The sequence below is a fragment of the Rhea americana genome, unplaced genomic scaffold (genome assembly GCF_003343005.1).
Source record: "Rhea americana isolate MKP2758 unplaced genomic scaffold, rheAme1 scaffold_377, whole genome shotgun sequence".
NCBI classification, from domain to species: Eukaryota; Metazoa; Chordata; class Aves; order Rheiformes; family Rheidae; genus Rhea; species Rhea americana.
Window position 1 is genome coordinate 18,732 of NW_028186509.1, and position 27,130 is coordinate 45,861.

A 27,130-nucleotide genomic window follows, 5' to 3' on the forward strand; every position below is an offset into this window, starting at 1 on the left:
CTTCTGCAAAATGAAAGTTAGACTAAGTATATCATTGTAGACAATTAGAGGTATCCTTTATGTTGAATATGGAGAGGGCAGTATTTTGTTAAAAGGGTGCCAGCTGCCAAGTTAAAAAAAAAAAAAAAAAGTACATCTAGAATGGGACTGCWTATGTAAAGCAGTACTTAAGTACTAAGAAGCAAATAAATAGAGACAGGTGGTCATTCTGCAGGGAGGCAGTTGACAGTGTCACAGTAATAATGTGGCAAATTCACCTATCAAATGATGGCTTGGTCCCCACAAATGCTAATCGGCTAAAACCGATGGAGCAATATGGGCACATAGTTGGGAATGGCTATTTCGTCAGTCGGGACTGACGAACGAGCCCCTGTATTGTGAAACAACAGACCAACTGTGGTGAAAAATGTGCCCCATGCTTCTTTTCCACATGGCAAGTCTCACACTTCTTCCTAAATCTCCCCGTCTTTCTTCTTCCCTTACAGTGTATTTCCCTCTTCTTCTGTTCTTTTGATCTCCCAGAAGAGTCTCCATGCTAACTGCCTTTTCCTTTTACTAACCTCACTTTCCCCATGTGATTCTGAGCCTTTTCCTTCATACTCACTTCTGCAGCCTCCTTTGTCTTCCCTTACCCCAAACTTACTTTTTTTTTTTATTATTTTTTTTTAATTTTCACTATTGCCTGTTTTTGCAACCTTACTATGAACCTTGAAACACTAATGCTTTTCTTCAGGCTTTGACACATAGAGCCTTTTTATTACATAGGAATTTCACTTGCAAAAATCTCTACATTTCCATTAGTCTCTACAGTTGATTAGTCAGTAAGAACTCACTGTTGTAAAAGAAAATCTTGATAGCATGAAACCGAATGGCTGTGTAACTAGAAGGCAGAAAAAAGTTTCCTGCAGTCCCTGAGTGTTTTAATGTTTTAAATTACCAGTCCTCATAGCTAGGGGAATGATTTCTCCAGTAGAAAAGCTCTTTTCATAATTTCTTTCCTTACTTGGACTWGAGCCTTCCTGATAACTGTTTCAGGCAACCAGCAAGCTTTGTAAGGATTTTTATTTGCAGCAGYGATCATTACCAGCTCAACTCACACCTAAGTTAGCTGTCAACCAGCARGCTGAGGAAATGAAGGAGATACGTCTGTAACAGAACAGAGCTCAGCAGACTGGAAAGAAGGTGAACTGAATGCAGAGATACTGCAATAAGCATCACAACTACTTTAATGCTAACAAGGAATGTGTCTTAGGCAAGTGACTGCAGTATAAATGTAACTAAAAGCTATAGGCTCATTAACTGGGAATTTAGTTCAATCAAGTGAGATTGAGTTAGGGAAAAAAATTATATTGTCAAGGAATTCTTTTGCAAACTGTGGGATACCAATTTTTAAGTGGAACATGGCTGCCATCTACTGATGCATTCTGGATACTTTTTATTATTAATCTTTGCTGAAAGGGGCTGGCTGTTGCTGGTGCCCTTCATGTTTCTTAAATTCAGCTCATCTGGTTCAGGAGAAACTATGGTCATGTTTAGCAGTTTTGTTTGTTGAACCTTTCTCCCTGTTGTAAAATATTTTTTTCTTTAGTTGTTAGTGTATCTACCTTGAAATTTCCTATGTAAATACTTGCCATATTCTTTTGTGTCCTGATCCTAAACATCTTAAAAACCAGAATTCACAAGTTTTTCTGTGAAAAAAAATACTTAGGGAACTATTAAAACAAAATAGGTCCTGCTTTCAGGATTTCCTTGTGACTCTCTTTCCACTTTGTGATATTTACGTCTACAAGTTTTTTTCTAAGCTGTCTTTAAAACAGAGCTGAGCCACTGGTAAGGACCACTTCCTGTTTGCGTAACCTCTTTGTGGAATTTCATTGATTATAAAAGATGAACTAGACTTGTTGATTACTTTGATAATGCGCATGATGAAACCTTCCCAGTATTTGGATGTACAAGTGTTAACTTGTCCATAAAATAGCTGCAGATTACACCACCAAACACTTGAACTCAGAGCAATCTCTTGCAAAAGGCCACGTCCAGATTTATTTACTATACTACTGCAGAGGGTATGTATCTTTTTAAATGTTGTTATTGACTTCTGATCCCAAAAGACAATTAGTGTAAAAGCACCTGCACAGAACATTGCCTTGTGACCTGTGTCTCCAAAAAGGCATGTTGATTTCAGAGGCTAAAATTGATGGAATTTGACCTGCAGCAGTCAATTCAGTAATTCCTCTTCTCCAATGTTAAAAAAAATCTCATCTCAAATGATGTCTCTTAGTAAATTAAGCCTATAAGTTGCCAGATATTTTTCTAAGCCTGTACCTCTCTCCCTTTCAAAGGCAAAACTCCTACTGGCTTAATAGAAGTTGTCATTGGTATGAGAGAATCTGAGTTTGTTCATGAAACATCCTCCATAAAGCATAACTGTGACAGGACAAAGAATGATAAATACCTACATACTCATATATTTTGATTTACTCACGAAATGACAGACTGAAGTAGCTTGGAAAGGCTTTTTAAAAGGATGTCAATATACCTACCAAGATGAAAAAAATCACGTTTATTGAAACCCATGAACATGCAGTGAGCTGATGTTTATCCTATATGGTGTATAAAAGAAAGGATTGTCCATGCAGTTTGGAAATCTTTTTCCCCGCCAAATACCATTTTGCAGAATTGTTTTTCACAAAAGATGGGTAGTTAAGTGGTTAGAGGCCTGGTGCTGGCCAGATGCCCTTTAATTACACAAACCAGGAAGGTACAGATATCGAAGTGCAGTTGTATCAAGTGACAAATTTGTCATTGGGACGGCCTAAAATGACGGCCTTTCCTCGAAGGGAGCAGAGGCGCAAGCCGCGGCGGACGCGAGGCCCAATGCGGCCCCGGGCTGCCCGCAGTCAGGGCGACGGCAACGCGGCAGGGCCCCGCACCAAAGATGGCGGCGGCGGCGCAGCTTCAGCACCGCCCCCGAGGCGCGGGCGGGCGCGCGCTTCCGGCCGGGCTCCTGCGCGCGCGGCGAGGTGCCGCGGCGCCTCGCTGCGTGCCCGCTGGGGCCGGGGCCCGCGGGCCGCGTCATGGGAGCGGCGGGCGGCGGCACTCTGCGGCTGCCGGGGCTGCACGGCTACGCGGCGGAGTTCTCGCCCTACTGGCCGGGGCGCGTGGCGTGCGCCGCCGCGCAGTACTACGGCATCGCAGGTGCGGGGCGGGGGAAAGGCCTGCGGGGTCGCGGGGCCGCCGGCAGCGCTGTCCGCCCGCCCGCCCCGCTTTGCGGAGGTTTCGCTTCCGGGCGCCTCAGTGAGGCGCGAGGGGCCGAGGTGCGCGCGCTTGGGCGCGCGCTGCTGCGGCCGTTGGTGCGGTTATAGCGCTCCGGGTTGCTCGCGGTAACTGGCAGTTGTGCGGCTCGTTGCCTGCTGAGTGACTACCTGCCTCTCCTTTCTGGAAACCCCGAGCAGAGCCGTGTGGCCGCCGACCGGCAGCACAGCGAACGGAGAGATGGAGCGTCGCTGTTGGAGCGCAACAGAAAACAAACACTTGCTTTTATTTTTGTTAATTGGAATCATCGGCGTCGTTGCATAATGAAAAGAAAATGTGGTTCGGCGCACTTGTTTGCAGGCATTTCGGGTCCAAGAGCATAAACGAGACTGCCTGTATCGGGTCGCTTTGCCTTTTCGAAGTGCCACGGCTCGAGAGACCATCGCTACCATACTCTCCTTGTGGTGGTGGCTCGCTAAGGCGTTCCTTTTGGTCAGCTGCGGCACTTGAGGGGGGGCGCTTTTTCTGTTTATCATACACAGTATCTTCCTTTATTACGGTAATTATGTCTCAAGAGCCAATCAGGCCTCTTTACTATGATTACTATGAAAAACGTCTCATGAGTTATGAGTTCAAAGGCTGTGCAAACATTTGCTGCCCTCAAATGCCATCARTTCATGAATTATGTGTGTGTGYGTGTGTGTATACAGACAGTAAATGACTTTCAAAGTGTTTTATGGTTTCTATTTCTGTTGTTTTGTGTAGATACAATTTATGCATCTATTGTCCTTCAATGGGATACCATTGATTTCCAAACAGGTTGCAAATCTGATGCTTACCCCCAAGTCTCCCAACCAGCTAGGTTTTCCTAATAAGAAAATAAAAAAACAACTTTAAAAAAATTAAATAAGAACTTCTCAGAGGAGAATTGACTTTGTAGGAGCAGGAGTAAATACATAGAAGAGGAGGCATACATAGAGTAAATATCTGAAAATATTTTCTCCTTAAAATTTTAATTATTCTGATCTTGATCATTGAGTTTTGGAAAGGCCCTGACAGGTCTCTGAAGTCCTGCTGAAGACCCAAGCTGAGCTTTTTGCAGTATTGGAACTTTTTTCATTTCCTATAGGACTATTATCCCTAAAAGCATTCATTTTTGAGTAAAATTTCTAAATGTTCCTTTGGCATTACCTCAGTTGCATGAGAGAGTAATACCCATGTGCATTTTGATAGAACTGATATCTGTGATTTATTTTTGGTGATCTGCATTTCTATTACTAGGTACTCTTTCAAAGAGAGAAAAATCTTGTATTTGCTGTGTTGTCAAAAGATCTAAGGAACATGAGACTGATATGTCTATAACATAAGGTGTATGGGTGAAACACTTTTTACACTTTCTTTACAAACGAGTGGTTTCTTTTCCAACCTTACCTACAGGTGTACTGGAAAAAGAAAGGAATATAAATGAAACGATTTTTAAGAGATATAAAACAGAGACAAGGAACTGTTCATACCTGTAGCTAGTTGCTTATTCAGTTAAAGAAATTCAGATGCCTTCCATATTTGCACAGTATAACTTATCTCAGAACACTAGTTTGCATTGGTATGGAGGAATTAATTGTGATAATTTGTTTTATTTTGTTGTTTTAGGTTGTGGAACTCTAGTAGTACTGGAACAAAATGAAACTGGGATTGTTCTGCTCAGAAGGTAACATAGGTTTATTTTTACAAGCTTGAAATTAGAAATTTTAGCTTTTTAGGAGCAGTGTATTGCCACCTAAATTTGATTCTTTCTGGATTACTTTATTGAAAATGGAGCAGAAAGTCCGTGTGGAAAGTCATGCAGGTCCTTTCTAGGAGATACAGTATTCTAAGAGTTTGACTGGTATTCTGGATGGGAGGAGTAGAAGGATTAGGAAGGAGGGGGTTTAGTACTCAGCCATCATTCACCTAAAAATGACTTAGAGTTTAAAACAGCAATTGTTTAGATTACTCTGAGAGCTGAAATAGAAATATGTAACAAACAGTGATGTAGTTGATCATACTCAGAGAAGCAATTTTTAACTCATAATTATGCAGCAAGACTATTGTAGCTATTAAACACTCTATTAGTTCTGCTGTGCACTCTGCTTTAGTAATGTTCATTTCTATGTTTCCAGAGATTCCACTTAATTTGTGGTAGAAAGTCCTGTAATTTCTTGAGCCATGAGCTATGTCATGTTCTCTCAGAAACTTTTAGTGTGCATGCTTTTTCCTCATAATTATTGCAGGGCCCCATGAAGTTAACCTGAGCTTAGTTGAACCTTCAGTAAAAAAGGAGAAAATAACTTCATATTTATGATAAGATAGCAGCATGGCCATTGGCAGTTTTTACAGAGCAACTGATACATTTTATTTTTTCCTATAGGATGAATTGTTGGTGTGTCAAAGCCCTTTTTAGGRAGTATGGAGATCTTTAATATATTCGTATCCCTCCTTCTACTGGATTTTTATTATGACTCAGCTTCTTATTGATGTTCTGGATTGGACAGACCTTTTTCTAAAACAGAGGGTTTTATTTCTTTATTTACCACAGTTGTTAAAATTTAAGATTACAATCAGATTTGATTCTCTGTGTTGAAGGTCCTTGGCTCATTTATGCTTTAATCAGCCTATTCTGACATACACTTGTAAAAGTTTTCATGGTATCGACAAAGTTACTTGTAAGGAGGTTCACTGGAAAATCAAATATATAAGAAAGGATGTTTAGAATGGTAAAAAGGGTGATTTAAAGGAATATTGTCTCTAATGGTCCCAACATTTATGTCATGCTTTCTCATGGACAAATATCTTAATTGTTTTGATTTAGTTTTGACTGGAACGATGGTCTATTTGATGTGACGTGGAGTGAGAATAACGAACACGTGCTCATCACTTCTAGTGGGGATGGTTCTCTGCAAATCTGGGACGCAGCTAAAACCACAGGTCCACTGCAAGTCTATAAAGAGCATACTCAGGAGGTAAACCAGGAAAGCTTGAAAATTTTAATGGACTGTCTAATGCTTTAATCCTTAAAGGGGTTATTTGTGGACTCATTGTCAAAAGTATTTTTGTCGTGTGTTTTTGTTGTTTGTTTTTTCACTTTGTTTGGGTCTGTGGTCTGAATGTATACCTAACGTTATTTTGACTATGAAATGAACTACATACTGTCCGTACTCATATATCTATATCCTATAGCAGGTACCACATAATCACATAAATCTAATATATTCAGAAATAGTATTTGTGATTCCTTGTAGGCTAAGAAATCTTCAATTATGTGAAAATATTGAAGCCATTCTGTGACACTAGAGAACATCATTGAATAGTCTTAAATCAGGTGGCTTATGTGTATAGCTATGTTATCTTGAGGATGCAGAGTGACAGAAATTGTACCGATCCTTAGGACTTCTGCTGTACTCAGGAACTGCTTGTCCTTTTCCATCCTAGTATTTGTGAGGTCCTACTCAGAATAACAATTGTCAAATACTGGGAGAGGATGAACTTTTCTAGCCTTAGATTGATAACACTGATTTTTTAAAAAAATTTAATTTCTTCATGCTATGCAATATTGGTAGGGAAAAAATATATTCGCCTTAAGAAATGTATTTGCATTAGGACAATTTATGTCTAAGTGTATTTGTCTTCCCCTTAAGGATTTTCCTAAGGTATAGCATTTAGCATACTCTTTGGGTTTTAGTCCTTTATAGATGCATATACTTTGTAAAATGAAATATTACCAGTAACTTTTCTCACAGATAAGGAACTATTTTATTAGAGACTTGAAGCACTGTGGCTGCTAAAGAAAGGCATTGACTTGACAGAGTTCTGCTGATCCATTGACTTGCTGTAAGCTGTCTATCAGAAATTTTAGTTAACACTTCCATTGTATAAAGACCACAAACTAGTCTCTGAGAGGTTTAGGAAGAAATTTTCCAAAAATAAAAATAATTTTGTAGGTAGTGTCCTGTGCTGTTTTAGAATAAGGAAGCACCTGATACTGACAGTTGTTGGACAGGCAGGATGGAGGAGGAATAAACTAAAAGTTCTTTCATGCTTTCTTTCTAATCCTCTACTGTTTTCTCTCAGGTCTCTTGATATGATTGGTTTTAGTCTCTCTGTTTCCTGGATTACTACTCTTTATCTAAATAAAATAAATCGTCATCAGGTGGCCAGCTAGTGGATGTGTTGTCAACAAAAAATGACTGTGGGAGTCCAGTTATGTATTTAAAAAAGCCTTTGATTCTTTCAGGTATAAGGCACAAATCGAAAAGCTGCGTGACTGCAGTTACCCAAGAGTCTTTATCTTCTGTACCTGTTTTCTTTGTAATTTTCCTACTTTGACTTAATAAATATATTATGTATATAAGGGATTTACTTTGTAGTTATGATGAGGATTTTATGATAGTGTTCAAAGACAGATGGTAGTAATAGCAAAATGTAGGCAAAGCATAATATCAAATTCTTCTTCTTTTGTCCCTACCATTTTCTTATTGAAATTCTGTCCATATGATTATTTTGGCTCTGCTGCACCATCTGTTGTCCGTGAAATATGAATTTCTGTGTCCAAGTCTTAGTTTAGCAGGGAGCATGGGGAGGTTGACGCATTCAACCATGAGTTGGAAAGACAGTGTAGGACACATGGGCTGAGTGTTTATTGTGAGATTTGAAAGGTTTATCTTGTTTTTTTTTAAGTGTGCATTAAGACAATAGATCTCACCGGGACTATAACTAATAGTTTGTGGTAAACACTTGCAGACAGTGTTCTTTAAAGTGATTGACTACCTTCTTAATCCTTAATCCCTTTCTGACACTTCTAATGAATATTTTGTCACTGAGTTTTGTAATTATTTCTAAGGCAAGATTGACAGGGATCAGTTTCCTGTTCTCTAAATGAGATCATTGTCCTTCCTTGAAAAGAACATACAATTTTAATTTAAAAGTGCATCTTTATTGTGAAAGGACAATGAGTTTTATTTCAGCACTAACCAACTGCTGAAGCTCATGAATAAATTAGTCTAATTTACTTTGGTTTTGATTAAGTCTCACTGGAATGTGAGACAACAGAGTATTTCTGTTAAATTTGTCTTGTAAAGGGAGTCTTGACATTTATTTTGACTTTTTAAATATATTTTTACATCTTTCAGCTTTCCTTCATCTTACCTAGAGCATTTGTTGCTGCTGTTTATACATAAATAGCCTTAGTACATTTTATGATTATAAGTAAAGCACTAAAAGATGGACATTTTGAATTCAGGTTTGTGCTATATCGTTAGTCTTTCCCTGATGCTCAGCAGAGCCTCTTTTGAAGCATCTGTAAATTCGTGTTGGGTGATGTGCCTGAAAAGGCAAGAAGAATAAAACTGACTGTATTTGGTTGCCCACATTTTCTTCTTTTCACTCTTTTCTCAGTACCTGGACCTGTCCCTCGCCATGAAAAATAGCTCTTGCCTTTTCTAAGCCTGTTGTCTGTTCTGTTTGTAAATCTTGCCTGAAGGAGAATTTGTCCAGGTATCATTACCTCTGATGCAGCTGCAAAATGCTGGGCCGTCCCACTTGCATCTGCCGTGTGTATATGGATCAATATCATAACATGTGTTTAGCAGACCTGTATGCTAAGCTTGTGAGTGAGCTGGAAACCATATGTGCACTTTGTGTTACCTGTGTAGCAGATCTGATGCATCCAAAATATGTGGAGTGAGGTGAGTGTGCAACACAGGTGCGTGTTTTTTCAGACGCGTTTCTTCATTGAAAATTCTGGACGGGAGTATGAGAGCCCAACACTTCCACTGAGTTGACTTTGTGTGTCTATTGCATGAAAGAGGCGTGCTGCCTAGTGATCCATGTAGGGGTATTGCAAAGCAACTACAACTTAGGAGTTCCACACAGACCATCAGACAGATTCAGGGGGAGAAGCTTTTACATATGAGAAGCCCTGGAACACTTGAGAAAACTCCGATGTTGCTCATTCTTAAAATATGAGCAGGTACTTGTTTGTCTCTTTTACTATCCTTTTAATGGAAGGAGGCAGGTTGAAAGGGAGGGTATTTTAATGAGCTATAATACTGCTAGTCAGTTGACAAAAGCAGAAAACCAGGACGGTTTAACCAAAGGGATAGCTTGCATAGACGAACAAAAAGTTACCTCTTAGTTTATTATTTGTATAGCTTTTGCCAAATACTGTCCTAGTGTCTCCCACATTTGGATTGTAAACTCCTCACAAAAGGGAGCTAGCACAAATGATGCTAGTGCAATATAGTTTTTGGTATGTGGAAAACATGACATTTTAAGATAAAAAAGAAATGTTGCTGATGATGCACTGTTTTTCCTTGGGCAATGAGTGTCCTCCACTTAAAATATGCAAATAAACGAAAAACAGTTAATTTACACTGTGCCCAGCATAGTCTGAAATGAAATTAGGTGACTTTGACTTTTGCTTGGTTAATTTTCTTTTCCAGCTCAGCTTCTCTGCTTTTTCTCTGGTGACACAGGTCCAAATATTTTCACCTTCAAAATAGWGTTGTTGTAATTTAATGTATGATTCTGTCTATCCAGGAGAGTGAGGCCAGTTGTACTGTACTACTTTAAACAGTGCATTTAGCGTGTTGCAGGTAAGATTCAGAGTGTGCTAGAACTAGATTGTCTTTGCAGGAGTAGAAATCCCTGGTTAGTGGCCCAGCTGTTGAGAGCAGTGCTCTGCAGGTAGTTGCTGCATTTCTGAGAAGTGTCCTGGAAGGTCTGGTTGTGTCAGGACCTCAAGCAGATGAATTGTTTAAGCTCATCTTTATCCACCTTTAGCACTAAAATGGTGCAGGTTAAAACTGCATGTTGTCCCACTGGAGGTTATGGAGCTCCAGTATCATCAGCATTTGACACACTGGTGAGGAGTCAACATTTTGTTGTGAGATAAAAATTGGAAGGAATAGAATGCACATTGCAGTATGTAGATAAAGCGGGTTGAAAGATGGAAATCTTACATGTTCTTGAGGGTTTGAGATCTGAACAATTTCAACAGGACAAAATACAATAAAAATATCACCAAAGGTCTTCCTTATATTTCAGGAATTTTCTCTAAACAAAAAACAGCTGGAATTTGTTAATAAATTATGTTAGTATAGAGAGAATCAAGGTGCTTTGGTCTTGTACCAGCTCCTCATCGTTTTTGGTGTGTATGTGAAGCCTTGATGGCCTTTCTCATTACCATACTGAGACTAGTGTACCAGCAGTTAACTTACCAGTATATATCTAATTGTGTCTTTATACAGCACAGAGCATTTGTGCTTTTCGGAGGGCAGCAGAGCTGAAAAATGAAAGATGCAATTACGGTATCCTCTGTGAAGGGGTATAACACTAGTTGGGGTTGTTTTTTTGAGGATATGAATATTACAAGAGTGTCTTAGCACCTGGAAAAGATAAAGATCAAAATATTTTATGGCATATATTCCCCCTGCTAATCACTGATCTAGCTGATTTGAGTAGAGCTTATATTCTGTGGTAGTGGGCACTGTAGGAAACCCAAAGATGCACATAATTAGAAATCATGAAGAAGTATTTATTTTCAGTCAGCTAAAACCTCAGTGTCAACTCCACAGTCAGCTCTAAAGAGGATGTTTGAATAATGTTGGATTGGAGATAAGAAATCGGTCTAAATTACGGCTTTTTATAGTGGTAGGAACTTCCAGTGATGGTGAGTCCATGTGCGCTTTTTACATCTTTTTTGTTGTTTCGCTCTATCTTTACCTTTTTGGATACTTTTCTGAGCTTATGTGTGCTTTTAATGACAGATTGAGAGATGGAGATGTTAAATTCAATTTTTGCTCAGGTAAATGGCATCGTTGGCAGCTGTTTAGTGTTTGACCTGTGTGCTTTATCTGACTATAATGAAATGTGCAAATTTAGGTGTACGTCATAGAACTAAGGCTGACTCAAACTTGTATGCTAATGCTGTTTCTAATCTAGGCTGTTACATCATTTATAGGCATATAGCGTTGACTGGAGCCAAACTAGAGGAGAACAGCTAGTGGTGTCTGGTTCATGGGATCGAACAGCCAAACTGGTATGTTGCTTTTCTGCTGAAGGTAAAAATGTGATTTGTTTTGGAATTGATACTTGTTTATGTTAAGAAACAATGTCCATTCACTTTTCTTCTTTATTTCTCAACTGAGATGCTGCCTTGGCCTTTGGTTGATACTAGTTTAAGTATAAAAGTGCTTTTCATGATACACAGTAAAAAGAAGTTCCTTTAATCTTTTCTATACATATAAAGCTTATATATATAAGAAAACTTTTTCTGTTTTATTTCACATTTACCTCAATTTTCTTTTTATTTTATTTAGTGGGATCCAGCTGTGGGGAAGTCATTATGCACTTTTAAAGGCCATGAAGGGGTGATTTACAGCACTATATGGTCTCCTCACATCCCAGGTTGTTTTGCATCTGCCTCAGGTAAACCTGATTGAAAAAGATTTCTCACAGCAAAAAAAATTGTATATGGTGTTGTATCACTTCTGCACTTTGTCCAGCAGGTGGTAGTGTTTATTATGCATAAAAATGGAGGAAGGAAAGAGAACTATTTAGCTGTGGATGGATTTGTGGGATCTGTTATGATCTATAGATCATTCTCTTGGCCTTTTAACATGGATCAGCAGTTTTCTAGCAGTCAATTCAGTGACTTTGTTGCATTTTTTTTCTATTATTTTATGTAGCTCTCATACATTCACATCACTCTTTTCATTGTCCAGTAAAATGTTACATACTTTATTTCGTGTTCTGGCTAACATTTTTGGTCAAATTATTTCAGAATGCATAGCATCAGTAGACTGTTAGCCCTGTGAAGAACTTAGTTAATTCCTATTAAACTATTTTAAATACTAGTAGAAATGACTGCATTTTGGGGAAAAGAAAAAATCAATTTTACTTTTCTGCTTCTGCCAGTGCTACAAATCTTGCTGACTAAGACAGTTATAATTAAGTTGGATGTCTCTGGGGCCAAAGAGAGAAGGCAGAGAGACTGTACACTGAGGCAACAGTGTTTTCCAGCAAATGTTCCTATTCTAGGTGCATGAGCAGAACTCTAACTGCTGACTGGCTGGGGAAGAAGGAATGCTGTGAGCCACAGAATGTACTTGGGAAGTAAAGGAGCAAGAAGATGCTGGCCCAGTATGAGCATCACTAGATTCACTCTAATGGCTTAAATTTGTCTGTTTTCAAATTTATTTGAGTTTTTGTAGTGATATAAGTGGAAATTGTTCAGTTCTTATATCAACAGGATAAATAAGTAAAAATATCTCTTTCCATTGATGAAGTTAAGGAGGGACAATAGATGCACAACAGACGATACACAGAGATTTTTTTCCTATTCTGAAGGAAGCTTGATTAAAAAGTGTGTGTGATTTCTATTTTATAAAATTTCAGTCTGGCTATTTCCATCTGGCTTTGCTTGCACAGTGGAACTTGAATAACTAACAAATTTCACATATTTGTTCTAATGTAATAATGCTTGGTAGCCAGGTGCTGGTGCACAGATGAACCTTCAACTTGAATAAAACTTCAATTAAGTTGAAGATTTATTGAAGTAACGCTTGGGAGGTACTTAGCTAGCAGAATGAGCAAAAAAATTAAGAGGATTGAGCCCTGTGTACTGTATGAACAGTACTACTGAAATGCAGCTACCTGCTACACTATACTGGCCAAGTATCATTTGGTCAAAAGTAAATGGTGGAAACAGTGTTAGTGTTTTTTGCAAATTCTAGAGAAAGTTACAATCTCTGTGGGGTCTTGCTTGTTCAGAAACCTCTCCATTGCATCTTGCTCATACGAAATTTTTGATGGTGTGGATGAACAAAAGCTAGGCTGTCCTCCAACAAGTTATTTCAAGTGTGATACTTAAGTGATTAAGTCAAACAGTCTTTAATACACTGCCATTTGAACAACTTTGGGAGATGTTGATTGTTAAATGCTGTATGTGATGGGATTGTGGTTTGTGTACGGCAACTTATAATTGATATATAACATATAATTAATCTATTCTTTGCTCAGTAAGTGCATTTGTTGAAAGGTTTGACTTAAGCACTTAAAGATATCACTCTTTTGCAAATTTTACTCTGATTCTTGAAAAGGATGAACGTGTACTGCAGAAGCCTGAAGCTAATTGCAGTCAGCTTTCACTGACTAATGACTCCATAATATCTTACAGGACAACCAACCTAAACAAAGGGCACAGTATTTCTCTACTGTAAGTACTACTGGGATGTGAAATAAAAATTCTACAGTGTAGTGATAGGTGTAAAATCACTAAGTAAGAGAAACTGATGACTTCAAAGTGATGTTGAACTTTCTCATGATTTCCAAAATATTTGGTGTGCTTCTAAATAAAATAATTCCAAGCCAAGTTCTTGTATGGAAGTCATGACATGCCAATGTGGAATGGCTTTCCTTGTTTGTTTTGGTTTTAATTTTCACTGGAATTTTCCTGTGATTTGATTTTTAAATTTGATTAAAAAAATGTGCATTGGGAGCTTGTAGTTCGGTCAGCAGTAACGTGTCTTTCTGTGGTAGTAGAAGTTCACGTGATGCTCTTGCTCTGGGTATAAATTCCATTTCCTTATTGTAAGGGAAGGCCCTTCAGACAGCGTGTGGTCTGAGCTTTCACTTCACTCTTCAGTGGTTACTGACACACTGTTAAGTCGGTCAAGTGGAAAGATCTGTCAGAGCAGTCAAGTGGAACTGTCCGGGAGGCTGGGCCTCCTCATTTGAGATTTGCAAGGATCCGCACACACGTAAGGTTCTCAGAAAATTATGGGATAGGAACCTTAATTTCACTGATGACTGAACTGCTGAACTTAAGTTAGAGCTGAAAGAAAACTGCCATCTTGACATGATGATACTGTGTCAGGTTTGGAACTTATAGCCGTTCCTTTCTTTGCGTGCACTTACTAGAAATGTCGACCTGAAGTTTTATGGTGTCTGTTTTTTGCAAATTTGTTTTCTTGAAATATTAATTGAAGGTGTGGCTGAAGGGAAATTCCTGAACATCCTTTCATTTCTTTTTTTTTCCAGCTGCTTTAAACAATCCTCTTCATTTCTTTTTTGAGGGAGGCTGAGCTGCTTTAGGGTTATATTGAGAGAGAGAGTGTGTGTTTGCATGTGTGTTCTCTCTCTCTCTTTCTCCCCTCGATCCCTTTTATTTCTTCCCACCCCATACATACATATTCACAAGCACACATTTGCCCATATATTAATAGTATAAATTCAAAGAACTTCAGACTAGAATTGAAATATTTCATGTTACAGCTTCTTTAACTTTGCATTTATTAGGAAAATTATATTTAGGTAGTACATTGTTAACCGTATCTGGAAAAAATACTGGTCTTGAAATATTTCAAATCTGTTAAGTAAACACTTTTTTGGGGGGGGGTAGAAGAAAATAAGCAAAAAGGAAGGAGACTTAGGAACTTTTGTATGCCTCTCTGTATGTCTTTGTACTGCCTTTTTTTGAATCTATTCATGTGCCAGCAGAAATTTAGTTTCCACTTAACTAGTTAATAAGCACTGAAAGCTGAAAACCTAACACAACTGCAAGACACAGCAGAATAGCTGCTCAGAAAGATCATTATGTGCCTAGACAACTTTTGCCTCACACTGATAAGGTTAAATCCTTGCCTTTGGAATATGATTTTCTCTCAAATTATTACGAAAATAGAGAAAGAATATGAATGAAGAATATGAGAAATGTAAGACTATAATATAAAACAGCTGAAAAAGAATGTAATTGTAAGTGTGGAATGCTTTCTTTCATTAAATCTTTRATCTGAGTACATGCAGGAGGATTAACTTTGTGCAGTGGATAAAATGTGATTAAATTGTAAAAGATAAATATGTATGCTTCAGTTAAATTAGCTTTTATTCAGCATCTAATACACTTCCATTTAACATTTGGAGGGATGTGTGAGGTACTTTACAATGCTGTCATCTTCATGTACAATCATTTGTACTCTTAAAAGGCAATTTAGTAATGACTTATATTTTATTGTTTGAACTTGGAGATACTACTATTAACAGAAACAAACTGTTAATTCTGTATATGTAAATAAATTCTGTTGTGATGTCAGTAATAATATCTGAGCTGATAAGATAAGCAGGATGTTCAGGTGGACATGCAGCACCAGTGCAGAGCCCTGGTAAATGTCTGCCTTTCACTGAAAAAAACAGTGATGTGGAAAATGTAATTAAAGGATGACATAAATAACGACGACTTCATGGCTAAAAGGGTTTAATGACTCATTGTGTCATTTGCCCAGAAGGTCTCTTTTTTTTTACCTGGAGAACAAATTGATGAGAAGCATATAAAGAAAGGGCCAAATGCACACAACATTAGTATATAGTCAGACATAAATCAGTTGAGCTGAATGAGCCTCAGCAAATGCCGAGCAGTAGACTTTACTCAGTCCTTTGGTTTATAAAGAAAGCATATTTTATAATGTCAAACATTTTTATTGTCTTTTAAATTTACCAGTGGGAAATAAGTAACGAGTACCATTTTACCCATATCTACATAACTAATATTCTCCAATACATATATAACACTGGCAAAGGAAAATGTTGTATTCTGGATTTGACAAAGCCGAGGGAGATTTAGAATGACTGTTAGCATGTGTCTTAACTACTGGGACCTCAGTTTTTATTGTTGTGTTCATTTTAAAATCATTAGTACAATTATTAATTTTACTGATCAAAGTAAGTACAGGCTGTTAAATCTTTAAGAAGTCATGACTAAGAAGTGTTTCTCAAATCTGCAAGATAATGTTGTCTGTACTCATCATAATGTAGTTCCATTAACTGTATTCTTTGCTCAGAGAGTTCTTTCCATTCTTTCGTATTTCTTTTTAGAACTATTTTTTATTACATTGACAAAAATGTTAGAGAACTAGAGCATTGTTGGTTTATAAAGGGACATAAAAATTCAGTTTCCAAACTTCATAAGCTCTTATTTTCAGCCCTAGACTTTAAGATTACACTTCTACAGCACTGTTTCTTTCACATGCCATCTCATTACCATCTCTGACATACTGACTTGCCTTTTAAAAAAAGTTAGTGTCTTCATACCTACCAGTCTTTTACTGACAGGTGTATGTAATTCAAGTATTGTCAATGTGTAGTTCAGAGGTTGGGCTGACATACAGTTTTGGTTCATGTTTCTGTGTTTGGGATCTGAATGCCTGTGAAAAAATACTATGAATAAACAAATTATCTTCTGTGAAATAATGACCAGGTATATGTTTACTAAGAGAAAAGATGCTGAATGAAAGAGAAAGCAGCTGCTCATTAAAGAAATATTTTACATCTGTAAGTTTCTTAGCCAAATTTGACATTGTCAGGTCTTTGATTACAGTTTTCTCAAGCTTTAGTTTACATTCCTGCTGCAGAAGTAACACAGGACAAAAGAAAGAGTTGCTGGAGGAGAGGGAGTTGCAGACAGATACTTGTGTTTAGGTTCCCAAATAACTGAAGTAAATAGCCCTTGAACAGTAATGTTGCAATTGTTTGGTATGAGTTCAGAAACATATTACAAGATTTTTATATTCCTTTAGGTGGTGTGGGGAGTTGGCATCCATTCTGTGCTTCTTATGGAATCTTTTATAATTATTTGTGCATCAAATATGCTTAAAAATTGCCATCCTGAACAAGGTTCAAGGCTGTGCAAGAGTGAGAAAAACTCAGTCATTTTTTGGAATCCACATACTCGAGAGGTAGAATAAGGGGCTTCAACTTAGCACAGGGCTTTTTGTTGTAAAAATCAGGCATCTAATGAGTAAATTGACTTTAGAGTTGCTGCATTTTGTTGCAGCTCTGTTAAACTGCTGTTTATACTACAAGATATTAAAATATCATTTATTTGCCTGCTTTGCTCTATCAAATCTATATAATGAAAAGATGTGGATATTTTCATTTGAAATCTGTTGCTTCAAGGCATACCTCTATGGTTTTGAATTTGTCTGTGTTGTGTGTTCAGTAAGCTTTACTGAATGAACCTCTGATCTGCAAGCTATCTGGAAATATTTCTCAATAAATGAATCTGGCACTCAGTTTATGGTATGTGCTAGCCAGAGTAAAGTGTTTTGTGCAGTGCTTGCTAGAATATAAAGCATTTTCAGGTTATAATGTTTTATGTTAGAATGTCATGTTATAAAAGACTATTTCAATGTTGGTCAGAAATAGCAGGGTTTTTTACAGTGAATTAAGATGTTTTGGGTGACTTGGCTTAGATTTAGGCATATATCAAACTTTTCCGTTCACTGAAAAATGACAATAATATGGTAGGCTAGAGTAGGTCAATTTTGAAATAAGATTCTGTTTTAAGATTTGTATTTATTTATTTTTTAAAATACTGAAATTAATGTACACTTTATTCAAATGCAAGCAAAAATTTGCTCAATGGCTTGGCATAAATGCATAATTTAATTAGGATTATTTTCATGTTACATCATCTATCCTAATACTTACATCTCTTGTGCTGACTTCTTTTCCTACAGTACTTTAAAGCTATATTACCCATTTTTCTCTTGATGAGAGAAGTGTGATAGGATCAGATTTCTTACTTCAGGATGCACAAAATCAGCTTCATCTTTTCAAGTGAAATTTTAAGTTAACAGTACTTCTGTTCTTGAAAAAAATTGTCTGTCTTCATTAGAATACCTTCTGCTTTCAGATAGCATGTGAGATTTCTTGTTTTTTTTAATTAATCTCTTAAATACTTATCTATGTTGTATGGTTAATTTTGTACCTCAGCGCTCTCTTGTATTGATTGCTAAGCTGATTGTTCTCACTGGCCTTAATGCATAATGATTTTTGAGTGTGGGTAAAATACATCTGCAAAAAGTCAACATAAAACCTTTGTGAATTGTGAAATGTGAAATTTAAATCTCAAACTATGTCTCTTCACTGTAATAGTCATTCGCATTAGCAGTCCTCATCCTTTGTATGGGGACGATCTACTTCTAGATTAGTATATCTTTCATAAATTTTGAATAGATGAGTATATATTGTGTAGTTCTATTGATTCGTCCAAGATTTCACAAATATTCATTAAAATGAAAGAAAGCAAATACAATATACAAACAAATCTGGCATCATAATTATCTAACAGACCAGCAGAAATCTGTTGCCATATAGAAATTGCTTCTTACGAAAATAGAAATATTTTGTGAGGGAAATGTTGGCCACTTTTGTGGTTGCTTACTTTGGGATGCCAATTGGAAGTGGCTGTTAGTGAATGTGATTGTATTCAATGTCCTTTCCATGTATTTTTTTTAACTACTATTATCCTACTTCTGCTTTGTCATATGGAAGAAATGCAACCTTGGTAATGCAGATTTGAAGGAATTATGGAAATGTGGAAATTCAAAGATAATTAACAACAATTGTCATTGAAATGAGTTGTGAAATAATATATTGTGAGGTCATGGAAAGATGCTTATGCTAAAAGCAATGATTGTTAAAATGTGTGATGTCTCAGGATTACACTGTTTATCAGCTAAACTAAAAAAAACCCTCTCTTTTCTGATTCTTTCATTTGCAGCTTAAATGGAAAAAAATTGGATTTGCTGATGGCTTTAAATCAGTCTGTTCCTCTGACTAAGAGATTCACTTATATGGTGCATGACTCCATTAAAAATAATTCACAATATGACAAGCCAGAATTAATAACACTAAGTTTGGCCTTCCAAACAGATCAAGAAAAGAGAAAATAGGGAGAAAAAAGACTTTTTCTCGTATGTCAGTCTTTTTTTATTAAAAAGAGAAATAATTTGGAAGACTGTATATTTGGTGTCAAAACTGTTACTAAGTTGCTTTTCCAAATGTTTTTGACCCTAGTAATACTACTGAGGCTGCCTGACCTGCAGCAGTCCATTCTAGTTCACCTGGATTTATATAGTTATTTACTTATAAAAATTGTCCTGTCTGTAGTGAAGTGTGAGCTTCCCTTTCAAATCTTTATCTGATCAAGTATAAAATAAAATTATTTTATCTCTTAAAGTCTTAAGATTCAAATTGAAGTCTGCTCTGTGCAGGCAGGCAGAGCAGGCTAAGTGGGTGGATGGGCATACTACCTTCTTCACCAAGACCCTACTGATCATATTTCTTCCTCTCCATATGTTGCACTGTTTTTACAAGCTCTGTAGTGATATTTGGGGCTTCAGCTGACTGCGAGGTGTCATTCTGGGGAATGCTGTACATATATATAGTAACAGACGTTCTTGAAAGCATTAAAATAAGCAAAGGAAATGAAAATGGAGAAGTCATGTGTTGTTCCCGTCTTATAGATTGGAAATTTAGCCACCATGAGCATGGTATCTCTCACAGTCATGGAGTCTGAAGCAAAGCCAATGATTAGAGAAAATTTCCTGTAATCTCTGTAGTACCGTAGTCGCAAGGCCATTCTTATGACATACATTCAAATGAAGCTCTCGCTTTATTTTTGTAATCAAACTTTCCAGAAGTTTTATGTCTTTTTTGTGAGTTTGCAGCGCCTGGAAATTCTTGCAATAGGAATATTGCCATTGTCATTTTAGGGATGGTTTTGTTTGAACTATAGCCATATTCTTAAGAGGAGCTGTGATACTGTGTGCCTGTCTGGATATTTTAACAGCAACATGATGCCTTTTAATGACATCAGAATTGCCACAGTTTCTGAAAATGAAACATTTTTGAATTGGGAACTAAAACCATCAAAAGTTTTAATTTTTAAACAAGAATCAGATATGATAAGCAGCATAAGGGTTATTGATGATAACCATTTTGAGGATTATCAGAATGTTCCTGATGATTTCTTACCCTATGAATTTCTTCATTAACAAGGTAAATTTGTTTTTAGTACAGGTAGTGTTGGTGTAGGCCTTCTGTACAAATCGTGGGTGTTCAGATGCAGCTTCCAGTGATTTCATGCGTCTTGCATGAATACAGGCACAATTCTGGATTCTAGTTTTCTCTCTTGTAAACAAATGAGCTGAAAGTCAGTTTTTGATGATACAAATTTAAATATTGAGGGTTAATGAAAATACCATGATTAAAGTAATTAAAAAAGCATAGTAGTCTTGTCAAAACTGTCAGTCTTCTGTGTACCTTTGTAAGCCATTAGCAACTGAGTAAGAGTAAAAAGGCTTAGGACTAGAAGCCAGTGCGCAATTTGATGAGAAGAGAGAGGGTCAGAGATATAGAGCTTTTAAATTAGGCATACTCTCTTAATTGCTCTCTAAAGTCCTTTGTGTGTGTGCTTTGAGATTAGAGCAAATTCTGCTTTTAATATATGTAACACTTGTAGCAGAATGACACTATCTTATGAACTTCAGTGAGTATCTGTATGCAGTCTTAGCACATGACTGGTACAGGAAAAGTGCCTTAAATTTTCATTTTGTTGAAAGAGGTTGGACATGAGTTGTATTTACCTTTCACTTTCTACAGACCAAGAGCATGAGTGTAGGTGCTTTTCTTTGCTGACTTGCAGAGAAAACTTGTTAATCATTCTGGTCTAAGTCCATTTTGAAATGGACCATAAGCTCCTCCTTGATTAAAATTTATTTGAATATTTTTCTCATTTCCTTTTAATAAAATTTGAGTTTAAAAAGATAATGGAAGTGTTGGTAATAAAATGAAACAAGTTCTACTTCCTTGTGTGCATCTCTCTGACGTCTGTGTCTATATTGTGCTTGTTTTATTTGGCCTGAGCATCCTCATATCATAGTTTGCATTTCACAGAGCTGACAAATCATTGTCTACTGAGTACTGCTGTACCACAGTATCTCTTAACTGATTAATCAGTTGATGAATTGAATTGATTTCTCTTTGTTTCAGGTGACCAGACTTTAAGAGTTTGGGATGTGAAAGCCCCAGGAGTCAAACTTGTGATTCCAGCCCACCATGCTGAGATCTTGAGCTGTGACTGGTGCAAGTACGACCAGGTATAATCCTATTTGTCCAACTGCTTTTCTAACTGAATCACTTTAATTAAATAGCATTTTTTTGCTGTTACATTAATACCTTTTCTTTTTATATGGCAATAAAAAACCACCTAGCTACTTGTTACTTGCATTCACTAACTACATCTCCAGAAGAGTGTTGTTCCAAGAGGTAAATGGCACATGGAGTTTTGGTTACTGCTTTACTTAGTAGACAGGATAGTCTGTAGTGGGGAAATAGTCAGTATTGTTTGATTTATTTAACTTCAGTAGTTAACATTCCCTTGATATGCATCTTGACATTTTAATAGTTAAATTTTACTGATATATCTGTGTTGTTTCACATCATCAGAACTTGCTGGTAACTGGTGCAGTTGACTGTAGTTTGAAAGGATGGGACTTGAGGAACGTCCGGCAACCAGTGTTCGTCTTGCTTGGTCATACCTATGCTATTAGAAGAGTGAAAGTAAGTTATTTTATTCACCATCACCTATCATTGAATTATTATGCAAGTTTGCTAGGAAAGCAGCAATATTTTACATAATCTAGTAACTAGGAAGACAGTAAGCGCTCAAGATTTTAGCTGTTACATTTATTCTTTCTGGGAGCCTTCAGTTCAGCATAGTAAAACATTTTGATATTTAGCAAGTTGCTGGGGTTTCAAAGGAAATGTCGTCATCAAAAGTTGTATTTTTCCATGCGGAGTGTCCCAGAGATTGAGAAATAGATAGGAGGTTTACTCTGGCTAATTACATGGGAAGTTCGACACAGAGCAAATATCTTACCTTTTTCCTTTTCTAAATGATGCTGTATCTTGTTCTTTCCAATAGGATGTCAGCATTCACATAAAGCAGGACACAGAATTCACTGTGAATGTGTATTTTTGTTTATACAAAGAAAATGTTAGTATGTTCAAAGGATTTTAGAAATCTTATGCGCAGAGGGCTACAAATGGCTATACTAGATCTGTGTACTATTATATCACCCACTGATACAAATTTGATCTGGATACATGATTGCATTTCCTCAAATTAGTCAGTGCCTGTGGTTAGTCATGTATGCTGGCTGTAGGTCACTAGTCTGTGGTTTGGTATATGAATATGTTTATTACTATTTTCTAGGAGGTCTGAACTGGCAAAAAATTAGTTTTTCATATAGCTTTGTCATTTTTGATCTTGTTCTAACAGCTTTAAAAGTTACTGTGCTTGGGCTGTGATTTGTCAGAAAAAGGAGTAACTAAGAGATAGCAGTGGTGTTAAGAGATACTTTTTTTTAACCTAGATCATTTTGCAGCTCCAGTTGCATAGCTGTAAAGACAATTGAATCAATACAACTGTGAGTGTCACACTAGCATACAGTGGGACATGGAAACTTCTAAAAACAGATCTGCTGCAAAGGTATTCGTAACAAGAAGTCTTCATGATAAAATGGGTGAACTGACTGCAGAACTGTTATTCACCTTGTTCTGTGATACAACTAAAGAGACGCTTGATGAAACTAACAGGGGATGGATTTAGAAGCAAACGAAAGTTTTGTTTTGTTTTGTTTTTACACATCAGGTAGTAAATTTCTGGAATTACTTGTCACAGAGGTTGCAGAGGCAGATAGTGTCATCAGGTTCAGAAGGAATTAGAAAAATTCACAGTTAAGTAGGTCAATAAACAGATGTTGAAAGGACTAGACAAATAACATTTTAATATTTCTGTTCTCTAACATCCTGGGCTCTAACATCCCCATTTACTCAGCCCTGCTGAGACCATACCTGGAGTGCTGTGCCCAGTTCTGAGCTCCCCAATACAACAGAAATGTGGAGCTACTGGAGCGAGTTCAGCCAAGGACTACTAAGATAATGAAGGGACTGGAGCATCTCTTTTATGAGGAAAAGCTGAGAGCGCTGGGACTGTTTAGTCTGGAGAAAGAGAAGGGTCAGGAGGATCTTATTAATGTGTATGAATGATGAGGGGAAATAAAGAAGACGAAGCCAGTCTCTTTTCAGTGGTGCCCAGTGAGAGGACAAGAGGCAATGCGCACAAACTGAAATACAGAAAATTCCATTTAAATATAAGAAGAAACTTTTTTCTACTGTGAGGGTGGTCAAACACTGGAGCAGGCTACCCAGAGAGGTTGTAGAGTCTCCATCCTCAGAGATATTGAAAGCCTGATTGAACTTGGCTGAGAGGAATCTGCTATAGTTGACCCTGCTTTGACTGTTGGGTAGGCTAGATGGTTCTCAGAGGTTCCTCCTAACCTCAGCAATTCTGTGATTCTGTGCTAATACTCTTCCAGCAGCTAAAAATACAGTTGGGGAGAAATGGATAACAGGAGGTACCCAGGAATCTCTGGAATCAGAATAGTGGGCTAGATAGACAATTGGTCTGATTAAGTAGGGCGCTTCTTACACAGTCTCACCTTAAGATTCCATTTTTTGGCCCATAATGCTCCCTCTTTTGACATGCCTCAAAATAATTGTTAAGAGAAGGCCAGAGGTAGAACTTTTTCATACCCAGCTTTGAGGTCACTTCAGTAAGTAGCTTTGAGGAAACAGGAGGAGGCTGTATATGTATACATTTATAAGGAAGAGGTATGTGAGAGTACATGGCTTACAATCGCTCTTAGCAGGCTTTTATAGCTGCCATTTCAAGTTAGACATAACCCCTGTGGACATAAGATAGAAGAAGGTGGGCCAGCGTTTAGAGATGGTGCATCACATCCACACTGCGTGGTGTGGTTGGCCAGTTAGCCTAAACCAATTAAGACCAGGGTGCTATCTAAATACAGGCCTGCCCTCCCAACCTCTGCATCTTCTCTTCCCATCTGCGCTAACAGTAGCGATCATAAAACCATGCAGCAAGCTGGCTCCGCTCCTTGCTGAGGCTGAAAGTCCTGTGACTAGTTTCTATCTGAATCATTAAGCTCACTCAGTTCATAGATGAAATGCCACACAACTGCAAGCCCTAACACAAGGGATGAGGCAGGAACACATGGCCTGAAGTAGAAGGGAAGGGAAGACCATTGATATTGGCAGCTGTTCAGTCTTAAATTAGCTTAAACCAGCCATGAAATCACACTCTTTGGTTGTCTGTCTTTTGCATCCTATTCACTTGTTCAGGGTTGTGCTGCTTGTGAGATCTGAGGCTGGCACAAATTCTGCCCAACATTATATTGTCAGGGTTCCTGTGGATTTCTTGTGTTTCGCTACATTGCAGGACATTATAAGTACACTGAGATGATTTGGAGCCCTTTGCAGGAGGTTTTAGCATGGGTGCATTTTGATGTCTCATATTCTTTTCTGGTTTTGGTCTCATATACTGAAATTTAGTTACAGCCTTTGAGTTTACTTAAAAAGATACTTGAATGAGTGATCTGTAACATTCTGGAGGTCAGGCTGCATGATATGTTGGTCTCCTTTGTCTATATAAAACTGGTCAAATGATGGTCATAATACCTATCAGTTAAGCAGAACAAAGTTTTTAAATTGTCTCTTTCTTTGTAGCAGAAAAGCGTTACCCCAATTCTTCTAACTTATGTGTAAACACTCCTCTTCAGTATTTTACTAGAGTTAGTTCAGGGAAGATGCTAGGATATTTAAGCTTAATGCCACTGCTGTTCTTCAACTCTGACAAGATCATTTTGCTTCATCAGAAGCTATCAAGACAAAGATGCAAAGAGGGAGTATGTGGGAAATGTGCTTTTGGTTTGTGCTTCCCATCAGGCTTCCTCCTGTTTATTATTCATACTTACAAGGTGCAGAAAAAGTGTTTTGTTGTGATTCCTTCCTGCAGAAAAGTTGTAGGAAACCTGCAGAGTTTAGAATGCAGGCAGGTATTCCCTTCAATTCTTCTGTAGGCAAGGTAAGTCTGTCAGCAAGCTTGAATTTGAACAGATCTTAGTCCTATGATCTTAGTTTGAGTTCTTCTTGGGCTTGTTAGTTTACTTTGTAGTTTTGTAGGAACTGTGGTTTTCAGTGCTCTTTGCTTCTCTTTAATTGGTTGCTTAGGGATCAGAAAAGCAAAATGATGAAAATTCTTTTCTTCCTTAGCTAGAAATGCTTGTGAAATTTTACAAAGATTAGTTTGTAAAGTTCAGTTTTTCAGTGTAACTCAGATTTTCCCGTTTCCTTAAGTAATTTCAGAATTTTAGCACATGCAAGTAAAATATATCCTACATTCTTTGCAATGTGGCTCARTTTAAGTGCATCCCACTAACTGAGCTGAAAAAATAAACTGATTGCACTTACTGATACTTCCTTTACATAATGAGATGATACTCAAGATTGTCAGCCAAAAGCATAATTTAATGGCCATTTTTATGTCCTAAAATATCTTAATTTTACAGCAGAGTTGCTTAAATCAAACACAACCAGGATCCCATAGAGCATTTCCTGTGATTAGAAGCAAGGTAGCTAAATTTGTTTTGTTGAAGTAGTCTGTTCTATTGCGGCATGAAATGGAACCTACCAAGATGGTTTAACTAGTTAAATTTTGGTGGTTTTCTACTCGCAAGAAGTCTCTAAATATGTTCACAATGTTTATATCTTAAAAGTTGTTCTATTTTGTTTTCTTGCAGTTTTCACCATTCCATGCAACTTTATTGGCGTCTTGCTCCTATGATTTTACTGTAAGGTACAGTAAATCTATTTTAATGCAGCTTACGATAGAAAAAAGTTCTAGAGCAGACATACTGAACTGCAGTTAATGTTGCTATTGGATGTTTTCTCTCTTTATAAGCTGTGTTGCATACACATGGGTTAAAGGCTTACAGGCTAGCTCAGTCACCCTTCTGAATGATATGTGCTCTGACAGATAATTTCTGTAAGCCTCTGCCCATCATTCTGCTGACTATAGCTGTGTCCTGCTATGATAGTCTCTGATAAGAAGGTAATAACCTCTTAAATGAATATAGATGAGAGACTTAATATATGTTTCTATGATTCATTTTCATTTAAACCTTTTATGAACAGTTTTCATCCTGCCTGTATCTGAGGAAGCTTTAGTATTGTTCAGTTTGTGTGCTGAAGTTCTTCAGCAAGTTCCCCTAGCTGCCAAGTAAATCTGATAGTACTACAGAGGATTTTATAATCGAGCTGATTTAATAAAGAAGTTGTCCTCGTAGTAAGACTTCTCTAGGATATACAGTGCCATGTACGCTATGTACACATATACACTGTGAAGTACATTCCTGGATATTTCATTTACATGCTTTGATCTATATTTTAGTCTTATAACATGGACTGAATATGGTAGGCAGTACGCTTATAAATTTAAGAAGCCCTTTTGCCTCCACAAACATCAGCAAAAATCTCACTTGCCCAAATCACCCCAATTAATGCCACTTTTGGTTGCATCCTAAGTGGTCTAACAGCAAACACAGAAAGGTTCTGTCTCCTAAGAGGAAGACTGCAGCACAAGTAATAAAGCAACACTGTATGTGCTCTGTACCAGTTTTGCTTTAATATACTAGCTGTATATCTACAGCAAGGTGTGCCCTTGCAAGCTATTCAGATTCTCAATATGTGTCTCAATAGCAAGTGCCATAATATGATGTATAATTACAATATGAAGATAATGTTTTGCAGATTGTAAGAATCCCATATAGTTTGAAAAAAAACTTTTACAAAGACTGGTACAACTGGAATACTACTCCTTTACCTGGGCTCTTGAGCCAATTTAGTGATAGTTTTACTTGTCCATGAATTGTTTCTGAACCAGATGGTGGAGAAAAAAAAAGAGGTGCAAATTTCTTAGTTTACTGACTTGAAAGAACCAATCCTTACCAGCTTGGCTTTAACATGAGTTTTTATTGTCTGACAGATGAAACAAGTTATCTCCTTCTCTCTTTCTTGACTGTGTTACATCTCAAAACCAGTTGATAAGCTTATTGGAAATACCTACAGGAAGGAGAGA

General features: G+C 37.4%; 1 protein-coding gene across 1 annotated transcript in view; it reads left to right on the top strand.

Annotated features, from left to right (window-relative positions):
• The first annotated feature begins 3,004 nt into the window (after positions 1-3,004).
• PEX7 (peroxisomal biogenesis factor 7) overlaps positions 3,005-27,130 on the top strand; it is a 45,309-nt gene continuing 21,183 nt past the window's right edge. Inside the window, exons 1-8 of the mRNA XM_085313109.1 lie at positions 3,005-3,198; positions 4,906-4,963; positions 6,104-6,254; positions 11,252-11,329; positions 11,610-11,718; positions 21,124-21,230; positions 21,580-21,693; positions 25,794-25,849. Of these exons, the coding sequence (XP_085169235.1) occupies positions 3,078-3,198; positions 4,906-4,963; positions 6,104-6,254; positions 11,252-11,329; positions 11,610-11,718; positions 21,124-21,230; positions 21,580-21,693; positions 25,794-25,849 (794 nt within the window). The 5' untranslated portion in view covers positions 3,005-3,077. The remainder of the gene's footprint in view (positions 3,199-4,905; positions 4,964-6,103; positions 6,255-11,251; positions 11,330-11,609; positions 11,719-21,123; positions 21,231-21,579; positions 21,694-25,793; positions 25,850-27,130) is intronic.